Source organism: Amblyomma americanum, chromosome 8 (assembly GCF_052857255.1).
Source record: "Amblyomma americanum isolate KBUSLIRL-KWMA chromosome 8, ASM5285725v1, whole genome shotgun sequence".
In the NCBI taxonomy this organism is placed as follows: Eukaryota; Metazoa; Arthropoda; class Arachnida; order Ixodida; family Ixodidae; genus Amblyomma; species Amblyomma americanum.
In genome coordinates, this window is record NC_135504.1 from 92,506,018 (window position 1) to 92,524,558 (window position 18,541).

Genomic DNA, 18,541 nt, shown 5'->3' on the forward strand with positions numbered 1-18,541 from the left:
CCTGCGTCTGAGCCTGCGTCGTTTACAAGTCCGGACGCAAGCACTCTGACGCCGACTGCCTGTTACGAGCCCCTGTAGATGCACCACCGCCGGACGACAATGAGGACACCTTCCTGAGACCCATCAGCTCCAGCTCTTTTGCACAGCAGCGAACTCGGACCCCCTCCTAAAACACTTCATCGAGTACTTGGAAGGCAAGGTTTCTTCACCACCCACCTCGTTCAAGCAACGTTTGTCTTCGTTCTGTGTACAGAATGATGTCCTCACGAATGATGTCCTTCCCAGGGAACAAAACAGCCTACCTCCTTGTTGTGCCTGTCATTCTGCGCTAAGAAGTTGTTCTTCAGGCTTCACGCAACGAGCCGACATCTAGACGTCCCGGGTTTTCTCTCACCCTCCGCCGCATTCAAGGCAGGTATTATTGGTTCCGACTGTCTGCTGCCTTCGCACATTATGTGAAAACTTGCCGAGATGGTTAGCGACGAAAGACCCCCTTACCCGACCAGCAGGATTTCTGAACTCTACTGAACCACCCTCAAGGCCCATCCAACAGATTGGCACGAACCTGCTTGGCCCTTTCCCGAAGCCAACACCCGGAAATAAGTTGATGATCATAGCGACCGACTACCTCACCCGCTACGGCGAGGCAAAATCCTACCGAACGAAACAGAAGTAGCCAAATTTTTCGTGATGTGCATTGTTACGCGACAGAGTGCCCCCGATGTGCTCATAAAGAACACAGAAACAGCGTTCACGGTGGAACTGATGCAAGCCATCCTGCGCTACAGCCAAACAAGACACCGGAGGACAACTACATGCCAAGGGACTAACGAAGCGCCTGAAAAAATGCCATCGACGACATGCTCGCCATGCTAATCTATGCCGAACATAAGACCTGGGACGGTAACCTACCTTACGTCGTCTTCGGCTAGAGCACCGCAGTGCAAGATACCGCCCAGATGACGCCCTTTATGCTCGTCCATGGCAGGGAGGCTGCGACCACGCTAGACGCCATGCTGCCTAACATTACCGAAGAAGATAACGTCGACGTCGCCACCTGCCTTCAGCGCGATGAAGAAGGCCGAGGACCTGCCCGATTGCGGATCAAAGATCAGCAAGGGACCGACGCCAGACGCTACTACCTACGAAGATTCAACGCAGAATACAAGCCCGGAGATCGAGTGTGGGTTTGGGCGCCCATTGGCCGGCGCGGATTGAGTTAAAAGCGTTTGCGCCTCTATTTCGGCCCAAAGGAGGTTACTCGTCGGCTAGGTGAACTGGACTATGAAGTCTCTGACGAAATGACTGCATCCCAGCTGCGCGGCTTGCGACCACAAATCGTCCATGTAGTCCGTCTAAACCCCTATTATGCACGCTAAAGGGCGCTCTGTTTCTATGCTGGATGTTTACTGTGCACAGTGTGCTTTATTTGTTTTAAAGCATGCAGTCCATGCTTCTTTGAGAGGGAGTAACGCTGCGAATCTTTGCATTGTTCGTTTGTTCATTCTTTAAAGCACCCTGCACGCGGGTTTATCGCTTTGTTCGTGATGCAGAACGCGACCAGTTTTATGATAATTTCTCGTGTCCAAGCAGAGGCGATTTTTACATCGTTCCAGAGTGCCGTGGTAACTTTGCGCGCCGTATCTGGGAAACTCGCTATCAGCTTTAAAGTGAGCATGGTCGAGAGCCGCGGGAATTCTGTTCGACGACTGTCGAGCTTTATGCTACGCCTCCGCTAAGTCACTGAGTTCTTTGCGGGCACAAGTAAGCCGAAATAAATAGTTTCGTTTAGAAGCCGTTGTCGCTTTCTTCCTGCTCGCCGGACTGCAGTCACCACTACGTAACAATATAATGAACATATGCGTACCATATCGCGTATAGCAAACTGTAATATGTCATCCTCGGATATAACGGACGTTTGGTAGGTAACGCATTCAAACGATCCACCAAGAATCGCATAATAATTTCTTTATATGCAGTTGACAGGCTTAATCGCTGCCCCTTCCTACGCCGGTCCAGTATGCCGCCATGGTTCCCGGCCGTTATAGCCCTGTCTGCGCCCTGTGCGGTCAACGTGCCGATATAGCTTGCATACCCTGGGCTTGACCCGCTCATATCCCATACCGAGAGGTGCAGCTTAGTTCTTTTGAGCAATGGGTGGCGGCACTGCTTATCTCGGACCTGGCTTTTCAACCCGGGCTCTTGCGCGAGCCACTGAGGTATTCGCGATGCGACGTCTTTTAATCTCCTAGAGTCGACCCGAAGTTCACTTTTTCGTTTTTTCGGGAACTCATCAAGAGTTTGATCCTCCCCCGCGTCCTCTCTGGAGTCGAACGGCCTCGCTGGGATACGTATTTAGGTAACGAAGACAAGCGGCGTAATGACAGTAATGCAGTCAAGATATGATGTTCAACACAACCCCGCAGCTGTCCTTCGAAGCGACATTTGCTTAGTATAGGTTGCCTCAGATAAGGATGTCCAAGATACACTATACGGCGTAAACTCGGTATAACAGCCTGCTGCTATTCTTACGGCTCGTTTATTTTTGGCTGCTACCTACTTCTAAGCGATGGCACAGGTTTCAGGTGCTTCGAAGAGACAGGTTCTTGCCAAATTTCATGCCAAATTTGTCTTTGTTCTCTTTTTCCTGCAGAAGATGGACATCTACCTGAAACTCAAGGACAGAGCTAGGGATGTTTTTACGTGGCTAGGTGTGGCGCCGAACTACCCGTCGTATTTCCGCTTCTACGGAGACCTTATGCTGTGAGTGTCCTGCGCTGCACGTCATGAAAACGGAAAGTTTCCCTGTCTTAGCGCGGTTCAAATCTTCTACACGTGACAACACTTTAACGGGTGATCGACATTACATCAGAGCATTGTGTGTGATAAGGAGGCCAGAACGAAGTTGCCAGACGCTTTAGACTGCTTTGGTTTTTGTCTTCCGCAGGCATACATTCATGCCAGACGTCTTCGTAGCGATCGGGCATATTTCCTACCCAGACAACGAAATGCGGAACTGCAGAATCATGCCACCGACAATATCGAAACTGCCGCCCGGCTTCCAGCTTCCGTACGCACACACTTTGGTGAGGACTTCATGCCTTGGTTTTGGCTGCATATCCTCGACTAGGCATAATTCTTGTGTACTGCGAGGCCCCGTACTTCAACGTCGCATGTGAATGAACGTGGCCATAACAAAATGTGAGGCATAAACACCACTTTGTGAAACACTCCTTCGGGAAATTTGTTCATTAGCGTAGACGCCTGAAATGTTAAGGCGTAACTCTACGAGAAAATTTCAAACATCACTTAACACTGCTTCGTAAATAAGATCACATATGACGTCACAGAGAAGAAACATATAGGCGCATAAATCCTATGAGCAGCATTTGCACTCACTGCAAAACCAGACTGCAGTAAGTTTTCTTTTATCAGATATTGGAGTCCCTACCTTTGCACATGCGGTTCCTAATCTACCGATCTCTCACCCAGCATGTTCGTTGTAGACGGCTCCTGCGGACTGACCCGACCGGGTGTAATCGGCAGTCCCTTTTCCTGCTCTCCCTCTTTTCTCGGCCCCTTTTTTCTTCTCTCAGCTATGTTTAACCTTGTATGGATAACTGTCCTGTGTTACGCAACTTTGAGTTTCAGTTAGGGCGTACATCTGGCGTGTGCAGGGCTCTCAAGTTCCTGTCCCGCCCAGTCTTTGGGCTCCATTTTGTGCGGCTGGCACCGTAGCAGAAAAGGAACAAATTCTATGTATCAAGCTGTTTCATTCAGTGATCGCCCATTCCACAGAGGGTGGACCGATTTAATCCATCAGTTCATGCAAAAACAGAAGTAGTCATTGCGAAATACTAAGTGGTCTAAAGTAGAGCCAAAAAAACGAGCAAAGAAATTATCCCCATTCGTAGTTGCTAAATCTATTTGAGCACTTCTGGCCTGCACAACAGGATGTGACTTTACTGAATGCTGTGACTTTACATAGTGACTTTAATTTCCTGCAACTCTTTTCTCCTTCATCTTTTACTCCCCTCACCCCTTTCCCTCCGTGCAGGGTAGCAAATCATGTTTAACTGCGCAAAGAAACGAAGACAGAGAAGAAGGAATGACACGAGCGCTCGTGTCGTGCTCGTGTCGTGCCTTCTTCTTCTCTGTCTTCGTTTCTTTGCGCAGTTAAACATGATTCCCTAACAACTCGCCCAGTTTTCCGTTCTTTTAGGGTAGCAAACCGGCTATTCGTCTGGTTAACTTCTCTGCCTTTCCTCCTCCCCCTCCTCCTCCCCCTCCTCCTCAAGAAGCCTTGGGCCCCGGTTACAAAGTGACAAAACTGGCTAGCGCTGACTTTGTGCTAGAGGTCCGTTACAAAGTGAAAGTACCTAAATTTCGCAACATTCTCTTATTAGGGGACATTAGTGTCTGTCGCACCTCACAGCTCGCTAAATACAGCCTGAGGTTTGATTTCAGGAATTCATTTTGTGGGTCTCACCGAGGAATAAATGCCGCATGGGCTCGCCGATCAGTGTCACAAAAGTCAAAAGAATCAAAATAGTAATATTAATAATAATAATAATAATAATAATAATAATTGGTTTTTTGGGGAAAGGAAATGGCGCAGTATCTGTCGCATATATCGTTGGACACCTGAACCGCTCCGTAAGGGAAGGAATAAAGGAGGGAGTGAAAGAAGAAAGAAAGAGGTGCCGGAGTGGAGGGCTCCGGAATAATTTCGACCACCTGGAGATGTTTAACGTGCACTGACATCGCACAGCACACGGGCGCCTTAGCGTTTTGCCTCCATAAAAATGCAGCCGCCACGGTCGGGTTCGAACCCGGGAACTCCGGATTAGTAGCCGAGCGCCCTAACCACTTAGTCACCGCGGCTCAAAGTAAGGTAAGATAAAGAAATTCCAAAGAAGCACCTTGTTCGGAATTCCACTTGTTGCACAGTCTCTGACTCTACTTAAGTGGGGTACACGAAGATTTCAGTGCGCACATACTATCTTCATAGAAAGAAACGTGAACAGCACGGCGCCTAAGCGTTCCTCTGTTGGAATTTTTTTTACTGGTGCTTTTACCTTAGTGGTGAGCAAAAGACGCTAGATTCGTCCTAGAATACATCACGGGTGGCTCTAGAGTCCTTTTTTTACCACCGAAGTAACAGCGTGATCAAAATAAATGCCAACAGCGGAGTGCAAAGGCTCCGCGCTGTTCGCGTTTCTTTCCGTTGCCCCTGTACGTCTGAAACCCTTCACTTTTTTCAAGTGCCAAAGATTTGCCCGTGGCTCCCAGAGCTGCCGCGGCCACTATACCTGCCTTGAATTGCGATTTAAAGAGACATAGCGCTGAAAACTGCGAAACTGAGTCCAGGTGCGCTGTGTAGGGGAGTAACCTGGCCACTCCAAGTATTGTCCATCTTGATATACACACAAAAAGCGAATTACATTGATAACGTTCGAAAACATATCATTTAAATAGGCAAGATCACGCATACAAATAGCAAACAAATTGTCACTCTGCACACAAGCTTCGCACGTGTGGTGCTACGAGGCGATGGATCACACCGGCCTTCGGCACCTGCCCAGAACACACGCAGTGAGGCTCCGGTAGTCCCACACTCGCCCCTGGTGGAAGTACCTAACGCTACTCCACCAGTTCCGAAGGAGGCTACGCTGCCCCTTATGTCTGCGGGCCTCAAAGCCACTGCCCAAGCGCTCAGGTCTGACACAAAGGTCTATGCGCATTCTGCACGATAGTCCAGCACTTAAGAAGTAATACACACGGTCCACCGTAGCTTTATGCCATCGATGTCTAGCAACGGCGAACTCCCTCGATCATCCAGGAAGATACAAGTCCCGAATCATGGCGCCAAAACTAGCCTAGTATCATTGCCCACATAGATATAATAAGTTTGTAGGTATAACACATTTTAACCAAGCGGACTTTTAAATAAGTTCAGCGATACCAAAGACATCCTTGATTTATTCTCCTCTCTTGAATTGTGTTTCCAGGAAACTAACCTAGGTCCTCAGTGCACGAATGTGCTAAAAAGGAAAGTATTCCACCGTCACCGAGAGCATGTCAGCGGCACCTGCCGCGGTGGCTCAGTGTTTAGGGCGCTCGGCTACTGATCCGGAGCACCCGGGTTCGAAGCCGACCGCGGCGGCCGCGTTTCGATGGAGGCGAAAGGCAAATGCGCCCGTGTGCTGTGCGATGTCAGTGCACATTAAAGATCTCCAGGTGGTCCAAATTATTCGGGAGACCTCCGCTACTTTCACTTTCACAAGTTTCGTTACTTTCACCAATTTCAAAGTCGGCCTAGACCTTGAAAGCGCATTCGACAGAATCTCGCACTCGGCGATCTTACACCAGATATGGCGGCAAAACTTAGGTGTACGCACGTGCAACTACGTAAAAGATTTTCTGACAGACAGGTGAGCTGTTTAAGTGGCAGGGGGCCTCCAGCTAGAAGAGCAAACACTGGGAAGCACCGGCACACTGCAGGGCTCCGTCATCTCGCCCACGCACTTCAACCTAGTCGTATTCGGGCTATCAGAAAAGCTACAAAAACTCGAAGACGTCCGGCACACCATACACGCCGACCACATAACCCGCTGGGTGCACGAAGGCAGCGACGGTCACATTAAAACGGCACTGCAGCTAGCAATCGAGACAATAGAGGAATACCTTGTGGGTACGGGATTACGATGAAAAGTCGGAACTCCTACTCAACCGCCCTACGCAGAGGGGCAGACCATCCGGAGGTGGTTGGAATGCGGCAACGACTAGACGAGAATACGAAGAGATCAAACTACGCACAAGCAACGAACCAACCATCCCAATAGTGCACAGAATTAGGATCCTCGGCATGATAATCGAGGCCAGCGGCGTCAACGGCGAAACGATCACTAAATTAAAGCACAAGACGACTAACGCCATGCGATTCTTCAAGAGGGTCACTAGCAGAAGAAACGGAATGAGGAAGGCGAGTCTCACACGACTCATACACTCTTTCGTCATGAGTCATATTGCGTACGTCGCGGCATTCCGCAACTGGTTCAAGGGCGAAGAAGCCAAGGTCAACATCCTCATCCGCAGGGTGTACAAGATAGCACTGGGTCTACCCGAGTCCACCAGCACGCACCGCTTGCTCCAGCTCGGGCTTCACAACACGCTTAGCGAAAGAGCCGAGGCAGAGCGCACTTCACGACTAGAAAGATTACCGGGCACGAGAGCAGGACGCCAGATCATGGAAAGTCTCGGCATTCGTTACCACTCACAGCAAGGCCAGAAAGTAGCCGTTCCAGACGCGATCAAACAAAGAATAAAAGTGGATCCGATTCCACGAAACGTTAACCCGGAACACAACCGGGAAAGAAGAGTAGCCAGGGCCAGAAGGAAGGAAGGAAAACGTTTATTGAGCTCTAGAGAGTAGGTGAGCAATTTGGCGGAGTCAGGTGTGTCGTCCGTCTTAACAATGGTCGTCTGCTCCTAGTCCAGGGCTCCGCTGGATGCTGTTTCCGACTGTGCTCGCCGGATCAACCCAAGTTGGACGTACTGACGGTCGCTGGAGAGCATTCCTTCCCATTGCTCCGCACTCGGATTCGTTTTTTTTTTGTTGCTACCTCTTTTTTCTGGCAGGCCCAAGTTATGTGATAGAGCGTGGGTGTTTCATGGCACCATGGGCATTTGTCTGTGTATTATGTGGCTATGGGAAGCCAGACGTGGTCTAATCAAGAGGTGGAAGAAACAAAAACACAAAAGGATGCTCAAACTTAAAATAGCAGAAATTACAACGAAAGCAGAGGAGTACGCAGTACAGTTGGCGGAAACGAACTGGCAGCAATTCACTGACTCCCTCAACGGAGAGAGAGAGTAAACTTTATTGTTCCAATTGAGAGGTTTGGTTGCGTGCCCGGAGTCTGCCGATGTCTTCCAGGCTGAGCGTGGTTGGCGCCCCTAGACCAAGGCACCACTGTCCCTGGCCATCCGGCATGCGTGGCTCACTAGGTCCCTTTGGACCTTAAGCTGGCTGCTGGTTAGCCGGTCCTCCCACTGCTCCGCATTTGGGTCTTTATTATTTCGGAACGCTTTATTGTGTGTACATTCCCATGTGATATGATATAACGTGGGGGTTGCCCCGCACCACGGACATGTATCCCTATACTGCTCTGGATACATCTTATGTAGGACATGAAGGTTGTAGAAGGTCCCTGTTTGGAGTCTTCTCCAGCATGTCGCCTGGTATTGTGTTAGCTGAGGGTGTGGCTGGGGGTATTTGCGCCTTCTGCCTTTAATGAGGTTGAGGATAGCTGCGTACGTGAGCTCCACCGTCATCCCCGGGCCGTCCGAGGCATTTGACGCGCCAGCTCGGGTAGTGAGCTCGCGAGCTAGCTTGTCTGCCTTCAGATTTCCTTTGATTCCGGCGTGTCCTGGTACCCAGTAGATCCTATGTTGGATATTTTCATTGGTTCGCTTCGTTTTCAAGAGTATCTTTTAGTGCTTTCTTATTGATTCTTCCTGCCATGTAGCGTCTGCACGCTTCCTGGGAGTCAGTTAAGATTGTGAGAGATTTGTTGGTGCGATAGCCCTCGGCTGCCGCTAGGGCTACGGCTATCTCCTCTGCCTCAGCTATCGTTCCATCTCTCGTGGATGCACCGCTGATGAGGTCACCTTCCTTCGTTGTTACAACCGAAACTGTTTTCTTGATGCTTTGGCTGCGATTCCATGGATACAGTGTAGCGTCAGTGTACACTACTCGATCTTGTGTGGCTATATTCGTTTCTACATATTTAGCCCTTGCCTGTCTTCTTGCTGCGTGGAGGTTTGGATCCATATTCCTGGGTATGGGACTAACATGGAAGGTTCGACGTATTTCATCTGGGATGTTTTCCGACCTGTCCTCGATGTCCAAGGCTTCTTTATAGTTCAGCCTTCTTAAAAGGGCCCTTCCTGTTGTCGAGTTCCTTAGCCTTTGTATTTGCGACATGAATTGTGCCTTACTAAGCTCATCAAAAGTGTTGTGCAGCCCCAGTTCTGCCAGCTTGTCGTTTGACGGGTTTCTTGGTAAGTTCAGAGCGTTTTGTAGGCTGCTTTGATTAGAACCTCCGTCTGATTTTCCTCGCTTTTGAGCATGTTGTGGTATGGTAGTGAGTAGATTATTCTGCTGATGACTAGGCTGTTCACTAGTTTCAGCATGTCGCACTCCTTCATGCCGTATCTTCTGAATGATACTCTGGTTATCATGCGGCCAACTTGTTCCGTTGATTTTTTAAGGAGGTTTATCGTGTGGTTGCTTTTGCCGTTGCTCTGTAGCCACATGCCTAAAACCTCAACGGAACTCAACGGAACTCAGCACAGCTAGGACATGGCATATCCTGAAAGCGCTCATTGATACGACCAAAACCAAAGCAAAAAACAATAAAGCAATATACCGATTAAACCACCAGTTCGAAGGAACCGATGAGGAATACCTGGAGAAAGTACGCATCAAGTGCTTCGGGGACACAAACCCGAGAACCTATGCAAGAGATTATCGGGGGAAATAAATTTCGAACCTAGATAGACCCATCACAGGAGAAGTATATGCAGCAATTCGAAGCACAACTAGGAATACGGCAGCGGGTGCGGGCAAAATCAACAACGCATTCATCTGCAACCTCAGTGAGGAGCTAGTCGCAGAACTAACCGATTTCCTCAATAAGCACTGGGCAGCGGAGACCATTTCCGAGGATTGGAAGCATGCAGAGGAGGTTATGATTCCAAAACCGGGTAAAATGCTACAAATCGAAAACCTAAGAGCCATCTCCCTCACATCATTCTTCGGTAAGCTGTACGACAGAGTGGTAACATTAAGGCTACATTAATACATGGAGGATCACGAACTCTATCCCCATAGTATGTTCGGATTCAGAGCGAAGCTGTCGACCCAAGACGTACTTCTACAAATCAAAGAAGTAGTTCTAAGTAACGTCCCTAGGGATGGAGAGAACGTAATAATGGCACTGGATATCAAAGGAGCTTTTGACAACGTAAGCCACCAAGCCATCCTGACAGGCCTGGACGACCTGAACTTCGGCAGGAGGGTCTTCGGTTACGTCAAAGCTTTCCTCTCAGATAGAACAGCGACAATAGGGCTGGGAGAACTCCGCTCGGAGAAGTTCCACACCCCTAACAAGGGAACTCCCCAGGGCTCGGTCATCTCACCTACGCTTTTTAACGTTGCAATGATCAGCCTTGCAAAACAACTGAAGAAAGTAGAAGAAATACACCATGCCATGTATGCCGACGACATCACCATCTGGACACATACGGGCTCACTAAAAGAAAAGGAAGAAAGACTACAGGAGGCCGCGACCTGCGTAGATAACTACGTAAAAGCGAGAGGGCTAGCATGCTCCACCGAAAAATCCTTCTCGGAGTCTGGAGAGGGAAACAAAACCGCAAAGTCCCGACCAGAGACGAGCTTAGGTTCAACGTCTACCTAGAGGGAAAACCCATACACGAGAAAACACTCATAAGAATCATGGGTATGTGGATACAACCAAACCAAAGGTGTAGACATGCACTTGCTCTACTCAAAGCTTCCACCCTACAAGTTTCCCGCATGATCACGCGCGTCTCCCATAAACGCTCGGGCATGCGAGAAGACACGCTAAAGCTGTTAAAGAGCCTGGTGATCAGCCGAGGCAACTACAGTCTTCCATACTTCAACCCAATCAAATTCGAAATCAGACAAATTGATTCGATTATACGCAAACCAGACAAAATAGCACTCCATCTACCGCAATGCACATCCACAGAGAAACTTTTAGCACTAGGACTTCATAAGAACTGAAAGAGGCACAACACGTCGCTCAATTGCAGAGACTACATCAGACTCCGTCTGGCAGGGAGCTTCTGCAGAAGTTGGGATGCAACGAACAAATACAAGGAATCCAGCGAACCGCGACTATCCCAGACGGCATACGGGGCACAATTAGAGTGACCCCCATCCCCAAGAACATGGACCCAAACCTACACGAAGAACGCAGAAAGGCGAGAGCCGAGTAGATCCAAACATCACTAGCCCCCAGGCAACAACGGTGTATGTGGACGCAGCCACATACTCCAGAAGGACGGGACAAAACAACGCCGACGCGGTAGCGCCTGTGATAAACTCGCACATGCGGGAAATCATCAGCGCGTCGCTACGGGGCTGCCTTGTAGTCGAGGCTGAAGAAGTGGCCGTCGCTCTAGCGGCAGCGGAGGGCTACCGGACTAAGCGATCCTTAACAATGCTAACTGACTCTCAAACGGCATGCCAAAACTTCATGTTAGGCAAAATAGGTCACAGAGTGCTCCGCATAATCCGCTCTGGGGACCGACCCAAACAAAGCACAGAACAAGAAGAACCAATAAAACATACGATAGTATGGACGCCGGGACACGCGGGAGTTGAAGGCAACCAAGCGGTCGACAGGGTAGCTCGAGGGTACACTTTTTACCGAGCTCCCCCCACAAGCGACATCGAGGAAGCCGAACCTGTCCCTAGAGATTACTCGGCAATCTTAAACTACTACAAGGGCTGCAGGAAACGGTACATCCCACCACATAAATCTCTCTCCAGGGAAGACGCCGTCGCCTGGAGGCTGCTACAGGCTCATACCCGAATCTAAATGCACTCAACAAAATACAGCCAGGGCCAGAGCTCTCCTACACAGCCACGGAGACGAAACGGGGACGAGGTTCGTTGACGCTGCGGAATACGCTGAACGCTCGCGATTCGCGGTTGCGGTCATCGATTTAAGTGGCAAAACGCGCATAACGCCAAGTGTAACGTGCGAGCGCGCAGAAGAAACGGAGGAAGCGGCGGTGGCACTCGCCCTCACGGATCCGACGTGCACCACGGTTCTTTGTGACTCGCGACAAACGGTCCTTAACTTCGCCAAACGATGGATCTCACAGAGCGCGGCCTGAGTCCTCAGCGATCGACAAGTCCAACGGGAGGTAGATTTTCAAACCAGAATTCAGTGGTTCCCGGCGCGCATAGGAGAAGTATCGAAGACATATCGCAACCGGAACGAGACGGCACACGCCAAGGCGCGTGAGCTGGCGAACTGCGCCGGCGACCGTCGTCCATGGCACAGCACCAAAGACTGCTTGAGCAGCTACAACGAAATTACCAAGGCCCTCTGCCTGGCCCGCCGAACCTTCCCTCCGCCCAGCGACAAGCTGGACAGGGCGCACGCGGTGGCCCTCAGACGACTGCAGACGCTCACGTACCCCTACCCGGAACGATACCACAGGCTCTACCCTGGCACATACCCGACAAATATATGCAAGGTCTGCCACACGGATATCGCCACATGCTCTGGAGCTGTAACAAAAGCCCGCACAGTGCTAACTCCGGAACCCTCCCGCCGCGGACGGCCGCTGCGTTGCGCAGCCCCAGCCTCGGTGACCAACTCAGGGCCGTCCAGTTGGCCCGCGAGGCGACGGCGAGGCAACGCCTCGACGTCCCCACGTGGAAGACCTAAAGCCCCGTCGGCTAAAGCTCTGCAGAAGCTTAAAGTTGTTACCAACCATCCAACTTCCACTACGGCACCTTTTTCTTCCTTTCTTTTTCACTCCCTCCTTTATCCCATCCTTTGCGGCGCGGTTCAGGTGTGCGCCGAGATGCGAGACATATATTGCGTCATTTCTTTTCCCCAGAAACCAATTTTCATGTGAGCGGCTTTCTGCACACGCCTCCATCATAGTGCAAAGTGGTATCTCACCTCGTGAACGCCAACTAACAGCTAAATTCGAAGCTGTAGCATAGCAGCCGCTGACCTTATATATATAACCATTGCAGTAGAATCTCTATACCTTGACCCAAATGTCAGTGCAACCGCACAAGAGTAAGAAAACACCTTGGAGCCTCATCTTAGAGACCAGAGCCTTGTCTGGTAGTTGGCGATTTTAATCCATATTCTTTTTTGGTTAGAAGTGAGAAAAAAGATACCAGATGTCAAATTATAGAGGACATATTTTATGCAGAAGTGTTTGTTTGCTATTCCCTGGTAAACCTACATGCCGCCCCCACACTCGGAGAAAATGAGCTATTTAGATTTAATTTTCAGTTGGCCGTCTGTTTTTAGCGATTTTAATTGTGTTGTTTAAGATAGTCACTATTTAATTGATCACCTGCTGTTTTTATCATTTTATCATCTTTACCTGCAGTCATCCTGACCGAACCACGGTGTTGGAAGCTGAATTTAGCTGACCTGGCATTAGTTACAGAAAAAGCCAGTCTGCATGAATTATTTCCTGAAAACATCAACGTCGATAGATTAAGCGAGCTATTCACAACTCGTATCCTTGCCGCTATCAGCCTAGCCATCGCTCAGTCCTCAGGAAAAGTGTCAGGACCACTATTTTCGTGGACGAAAGAATGCAAGGAAGCAAGAAAAAAACAACAAAAAATGCAGGTAATGCAGGTAAGAACGTTTGCTTTTAAAAGCGCCAGAAAAGTATGGCATGTCTGTGGCAAAGCTGAAATGATATCCTGGAAAAATTCTGCGACATCCATAAACAACTCAACCACGTCGGAACAAATGTGGCAACAGGTTCATATGCTAAACAGGAACTATTTGCCATTCACATTTACCGCTTTTGACAATTCCTAACATTCAAGCAAGTATACACGAAGACGTCGCTGAAGTATCTAGTTCTTCACAGTATGCAGAGCCATTTTTTACACACAGAAACACGACTGCTAAACATCTTCCGCACTAGCGGCAGCACATATGAACCATACAATAGTTTAATTTCTGTTGAAGAAATCAATAGCGGACTGTTTGAAGGCAAACAAACTGCCCTACTCCCCGACGAAATGCACTATGAAATGCTGGCCCATCTTTCCAAGCCTGCCGTAGAGATGCTATTAGAATTTTTTGAAGATATTTACGCCAGGAAAAATACCTTATGCTTATAATAAGGCAAATGTCGTACCTTTTCTGAAATCCGGGAAGCCGCTTACATCTAGCAGTTATAGATTCATAAACCTTACCTGTTGTCTGGTCAAATATTTCGAAATTGTTCTAAATATTAGGCCAACGTTTGTGCTTCAACTGCATTAGCTCCTTGAAATCCATCAGTGCGGTTTCAAAAACGCATGTTCTACAAACGACCATCTTATTATACTCGAAAACACATTCTCTGAAGCGATCATTCTAAGAAAACACTATCTTGCAAACTTCTTTGATATGAAGAAGGTTTGCGACAGAACCTGGAAATACAGAATTATCCGCGACCTAGTAGATTAAGGCCTGCGCGGAGGGATGTTAAATTGCCTTAAATACTCGCTGTCCAACCGTTCCTTTTCATGCACACAGTCTCAATTAACCTTCTCATGAAACATCATTTCATAAAGTGAAGTGTTTTAGGTGTTATTTTAAGCGACACTTTATTGTTGCGTACAAAAATTAATTTCACAGTCAAAATGATGCTTAACACTATTATGTATTCAGTATATTTGGATGATCTTCAAATAGCCTGAAATGAGGCAATTTGCGGGGCGCTAATACATTTCACAATGAGCAAACTAGTGGCATGATCAGATAGAAATGGATTCCGTTTCTGCACACAGAAAACTCAATATTCTGTTCTCTATGAAACGAGGCCTACACGCCGACGGTACCTTACACTTATACTAAAGAAAATGGCATAAATTTTTAGGCATTATGTTTAACAAAATATCACATTCCTACCTCACAAAAGACTCTCAAAAGAAAACGTCCCGATCTCTGAGGTTCTGCAAAATGCTCACACGAAAACACTGGGGATATGATATAACATGTCTCACTGAAATTCTGCGCTCTGTACTACGCTCTACCTTAGATTATGGATGTGCATAGAATGGGTCAGTGATACCGTCCTGCCTTAAACGACTGGACCAGTACAAAACCTAGTTTTGCGTCTCTCAAATGGCACATGCAGAACATACCGTAATTAGTTTTTACGTGTAAATAAATGAACCGCTCCTCACAAATAGAACTATTCTGATGCGCGTTAACTCCTTAAAATCTCTACACAAACGGCTCGGTTAACACATAAAAAGCGCGCCTGCAAGGCACGCTTCAGAAATATACCCCAATCGATCAGAGGATTGTTACTACGTTTTGAAGAGAAATCTCACGGGTTACGAATGTTAGATGTTCTACCTCAAATAGCTCGAATACACGATACACTGCCGCCATGGTAAGCCTTTCCCTGTCTCTGACCTGACATTGACACACTTTCGTAAAAACAAACGCCATATGAACGCATACTTCAGGAGTATCTTGCTCTTCAAGAAAGATATTCTTGCTTCACAGAAGTTTACACATATGTCTCAAAATCAACAAATAATATAGTGAGTGCTTCAGTAAAAGGAAAATGGAGAAATAGTAGGACTGCCCAATTGGGCATCACTGCTCAATGTTATGTGGTGTGTGTAGCTGTAGCCAGAATATTGAGGTTCAATATTGAAAACAGCATAGTGTACACTGGTTAACTGTGCCTACTCCATGTACTGCATACTATAAATGCATTTGAAGCCCTAGTTCGAAGCTTTAGACATAGTGCAGAAAAATCACAACACAAGGGCACATGATAAGGTTCTGATTGGTTCCGAGCCACGTCGGGATAGAGGCAAATGAGAGAGCAGACACATGTGCCTGACTACCTTTCAGCGGTGAAATCAAGAAAATGAACATGGCCCATAGCGGCAGCATGAAGTTGATACGCACTTAATTGTAGGATACAAGCAAGCGACCTGAGACAATAATGTAAACAACAAACTGCATGAAGCTCATGTTGGTAGAATGGACATCATACAGGCATAAGGAACGTTTAACAGATGTTATCTTGTGTCGCCTTCGCATTGGAAACACAGTTCACGGATTATTTTTTGTACAGAGGCAACACAAACCTCTATCTGAAAAATGTGGATATGAACTCACAGTAAACCACGTCTTATTCTCGCTGACAAGGCTTGAAACACTCAGAAAAATATATTAGGCTCCAAATTACAATCAACATATTCCTTTACACACAATGGTGCTCTTGGGTGAAGACGCGTTTGTTTATTTGTCACGTGTCAAGTTTTTCAAGAGAGCAGTTGTCTTTAACAAAATATTGATTTCATAAATTGTAGTCTGTTTATTACAACAAACTTTTAAACTTGTGTTTGGAATGTTAAGGTCTAGGCTGCATATGCGCCTTAAAACCCAACACAACACAGCACGCAGCATGTTCGCTTGGTTTTAACCGTGCGACCACCGTGCAGAAGCGGACACTAGGCTGTGTATGGAACCAGTAAAGCATATTGCGGCAGTAGTGGCCCGTGAGCAGCGAGGAGGCTGGAGAACGTGGGTTACGTAATTGGCGACATCGATGCGGTGCGGTAATTTCGAACGCCATAGAAATTCACGTACATGCGAAGCTAGAAAAGGCCAGTGAGGCGTGCTGGAGGTCCTTGATATTCATTTGCAGGAAGCTTTGGCTAGAGAAAATACAGATATGAGGCACGTGGGCACTTACGGAAGCTTCCAAGGGGAATAGCAGTTGTTTCGTTAAATTCATCTTTTCTTCATGTAGTTTTTTTTATAGAGAGGGTCAAATTTACTATTCTGGAGGCGCGAGTAACATATGCACGAACGCAAATAGGAATCAACGCTAAACTGATAGGTCATGAACACTAGTAGCATTTCTCTGCGTGAAAATTTCACCAAAATGTTGACCAAGTCGCTGTTCGTTTACCCCTCACCCCTCAATTGCCGCACAAAAAACGCGGGAGCTGTTTAGTCATTTTACAGCGCCAGCTGCTAAGCGTCCGTTCCTGGGTTTCGCGTCGGTGGAGTAGTATTTGTAGTCCCCGCAGTTGGCGTGACCGGTGGTTAGTTTCCATGGCAAGCATGCACCGAGAGGGTGGCTACCGTGGAATAAAGACGGCAAAGGTGGAAGAATGGCGTGGCTACCGCCGGAAGAGTCTTCTCGTGGGACGGGTATGTGAGGAATGCGGAACCGATGGGTGGATGTCAAGGGAGCTGCCCTCCGGTTAGCGCCCGTTTTAAAAGGCGAGTATGGCGGGAGCGTGGGAATGCGAAACCAGAGGTGGGTGGTGGTCAGCACGGAAAGTGACAATGGCAAGAGCGAAGGTCGTAACCTGAAGGTATCAGAGCGGAAGCACTACTGCGCTCATAAACCCCGACCACGAACCTCGTCAACCGATCTTACGGCTGTAAGCCTCCCCTGGCAACAGCGACGCCACGTTTCTTCGAGTGTGAAATAAATAATACATAGAATAAATATTGCCGCGACTGGATTCGAACCCGCTGCGACGCGAACAGATCAGCTTCATTAGCCAATGAATCAGAGCACTTTGCTAATGCCGTAGCCGACCACGCCTCCTGCTTAACTGCTTCGCACTGTCGCGCTGTGCATTGCACGTCCTCATCTGCACTTTCAACTGACGTCAGTTAAACCTCGATAAGAGCTTAACCTGAGTCTAACATCGTCGAGAAACGTGCCGAGAACCCAGAAAAACAAAACTACGAGCCGGTCAGGCTAAACGCATGACTCCGCGCGTCTACGCGGTTTAAGTACGCCAAAATCCTACCACTTTTTACTGTGGCCCTCATCAGCAGATTCGTTACCGTGGAAGTAAAAGCGTATGAGGAGAGCGAAGGAATGTACTCTCGGTCGGTGGTTGCCATGGGCAGAACTGGGAGAACGGTAACCGTCATAGAGGAAAGAAACTAATATGTCTAATGCTCTCGCTGAATCTCTCAACTATCCTGTGGCTTTTTGTATTGCTACGAGCTGTCTGCGACTCAACTGAATCAGGCTGGCCTACCGGTCACGAGAGTTTATAGTATATTTATCAATGCATAGTGCAAGCAGAGTTTTTACTACAATCTCCAGCTTTTCATCGTAAAGGTTTGGTCAAGTTCGTGCGACATGTTCTAGGAGGAACGGCGCGGCCGCGAAAAACGTAGACGACAGAAAGAAAACACACACTTTAGCTAGCGTGTTGTTTTGTCTTTCGTCTACGTCTTGCCCTGCCGCCCGATTTCTCCCACAGCTCTTCAAAGATCGTATGATGAAGCTGCCTTTTTTATGCATACAAGCCTTACCGCTTTAAAAAGTGTGAACTGCCTTGGCAGCTTATCTTTGGATCGCGCTTTTAAAGTTGTTGCGCGGGCGGCTTCCCGCCGACGTAAAGGTCATCTTGGAAAGAGGAACACTTCGTACTTATTAAGGCGAAAGCCTTTAATGGCTCATACTCGCGGTGTCCTTCCGTCCGTCCGTACACCGCGACACACCCTTCAACTCGATAACAAAAAAAAAATCTTTGTGCACAATGCGATTCGAACCACCATCCTTCCGTTCCACAGCTGAGCGTGCTAATGACTACGCTACTTCCTGCCAACGCGTATGTAGTTCTTCTTGTCTAGAACGCTGGAGAGTGTTTGCAGAAAGGCCTCGAATGAGACGGATGAGCCCCAAATGCCCTTCAGTGTCCCCAGCATTTAAT

General features: G+C 48.1%; 1 protein-coding gene across 1 annotated transcript in view; it reads left to right on the forward strand.

The window, feature by feature from the left end:
• LOC144102610 (uncharacterized) overlaps nt 1-18,541 on the forward strand; it is a 50,996-nt gene that overhangs the window by 14,865 nt on the left and 17,590 nt on the right. The window contains exons 4-5 of the mRNA XM_077635836.1: nt 2,654-2,763; nt 2,948-3,086. Coding sequence (XP_077491962.1) covers nt 2,654-2,763; nt 2,948-3,086 — 249 coding nt within the window. The remainder of the gene's footprint in view (nt 1-2,653; nt 2,764-2,947; nt 3,087-18,541) is intronic.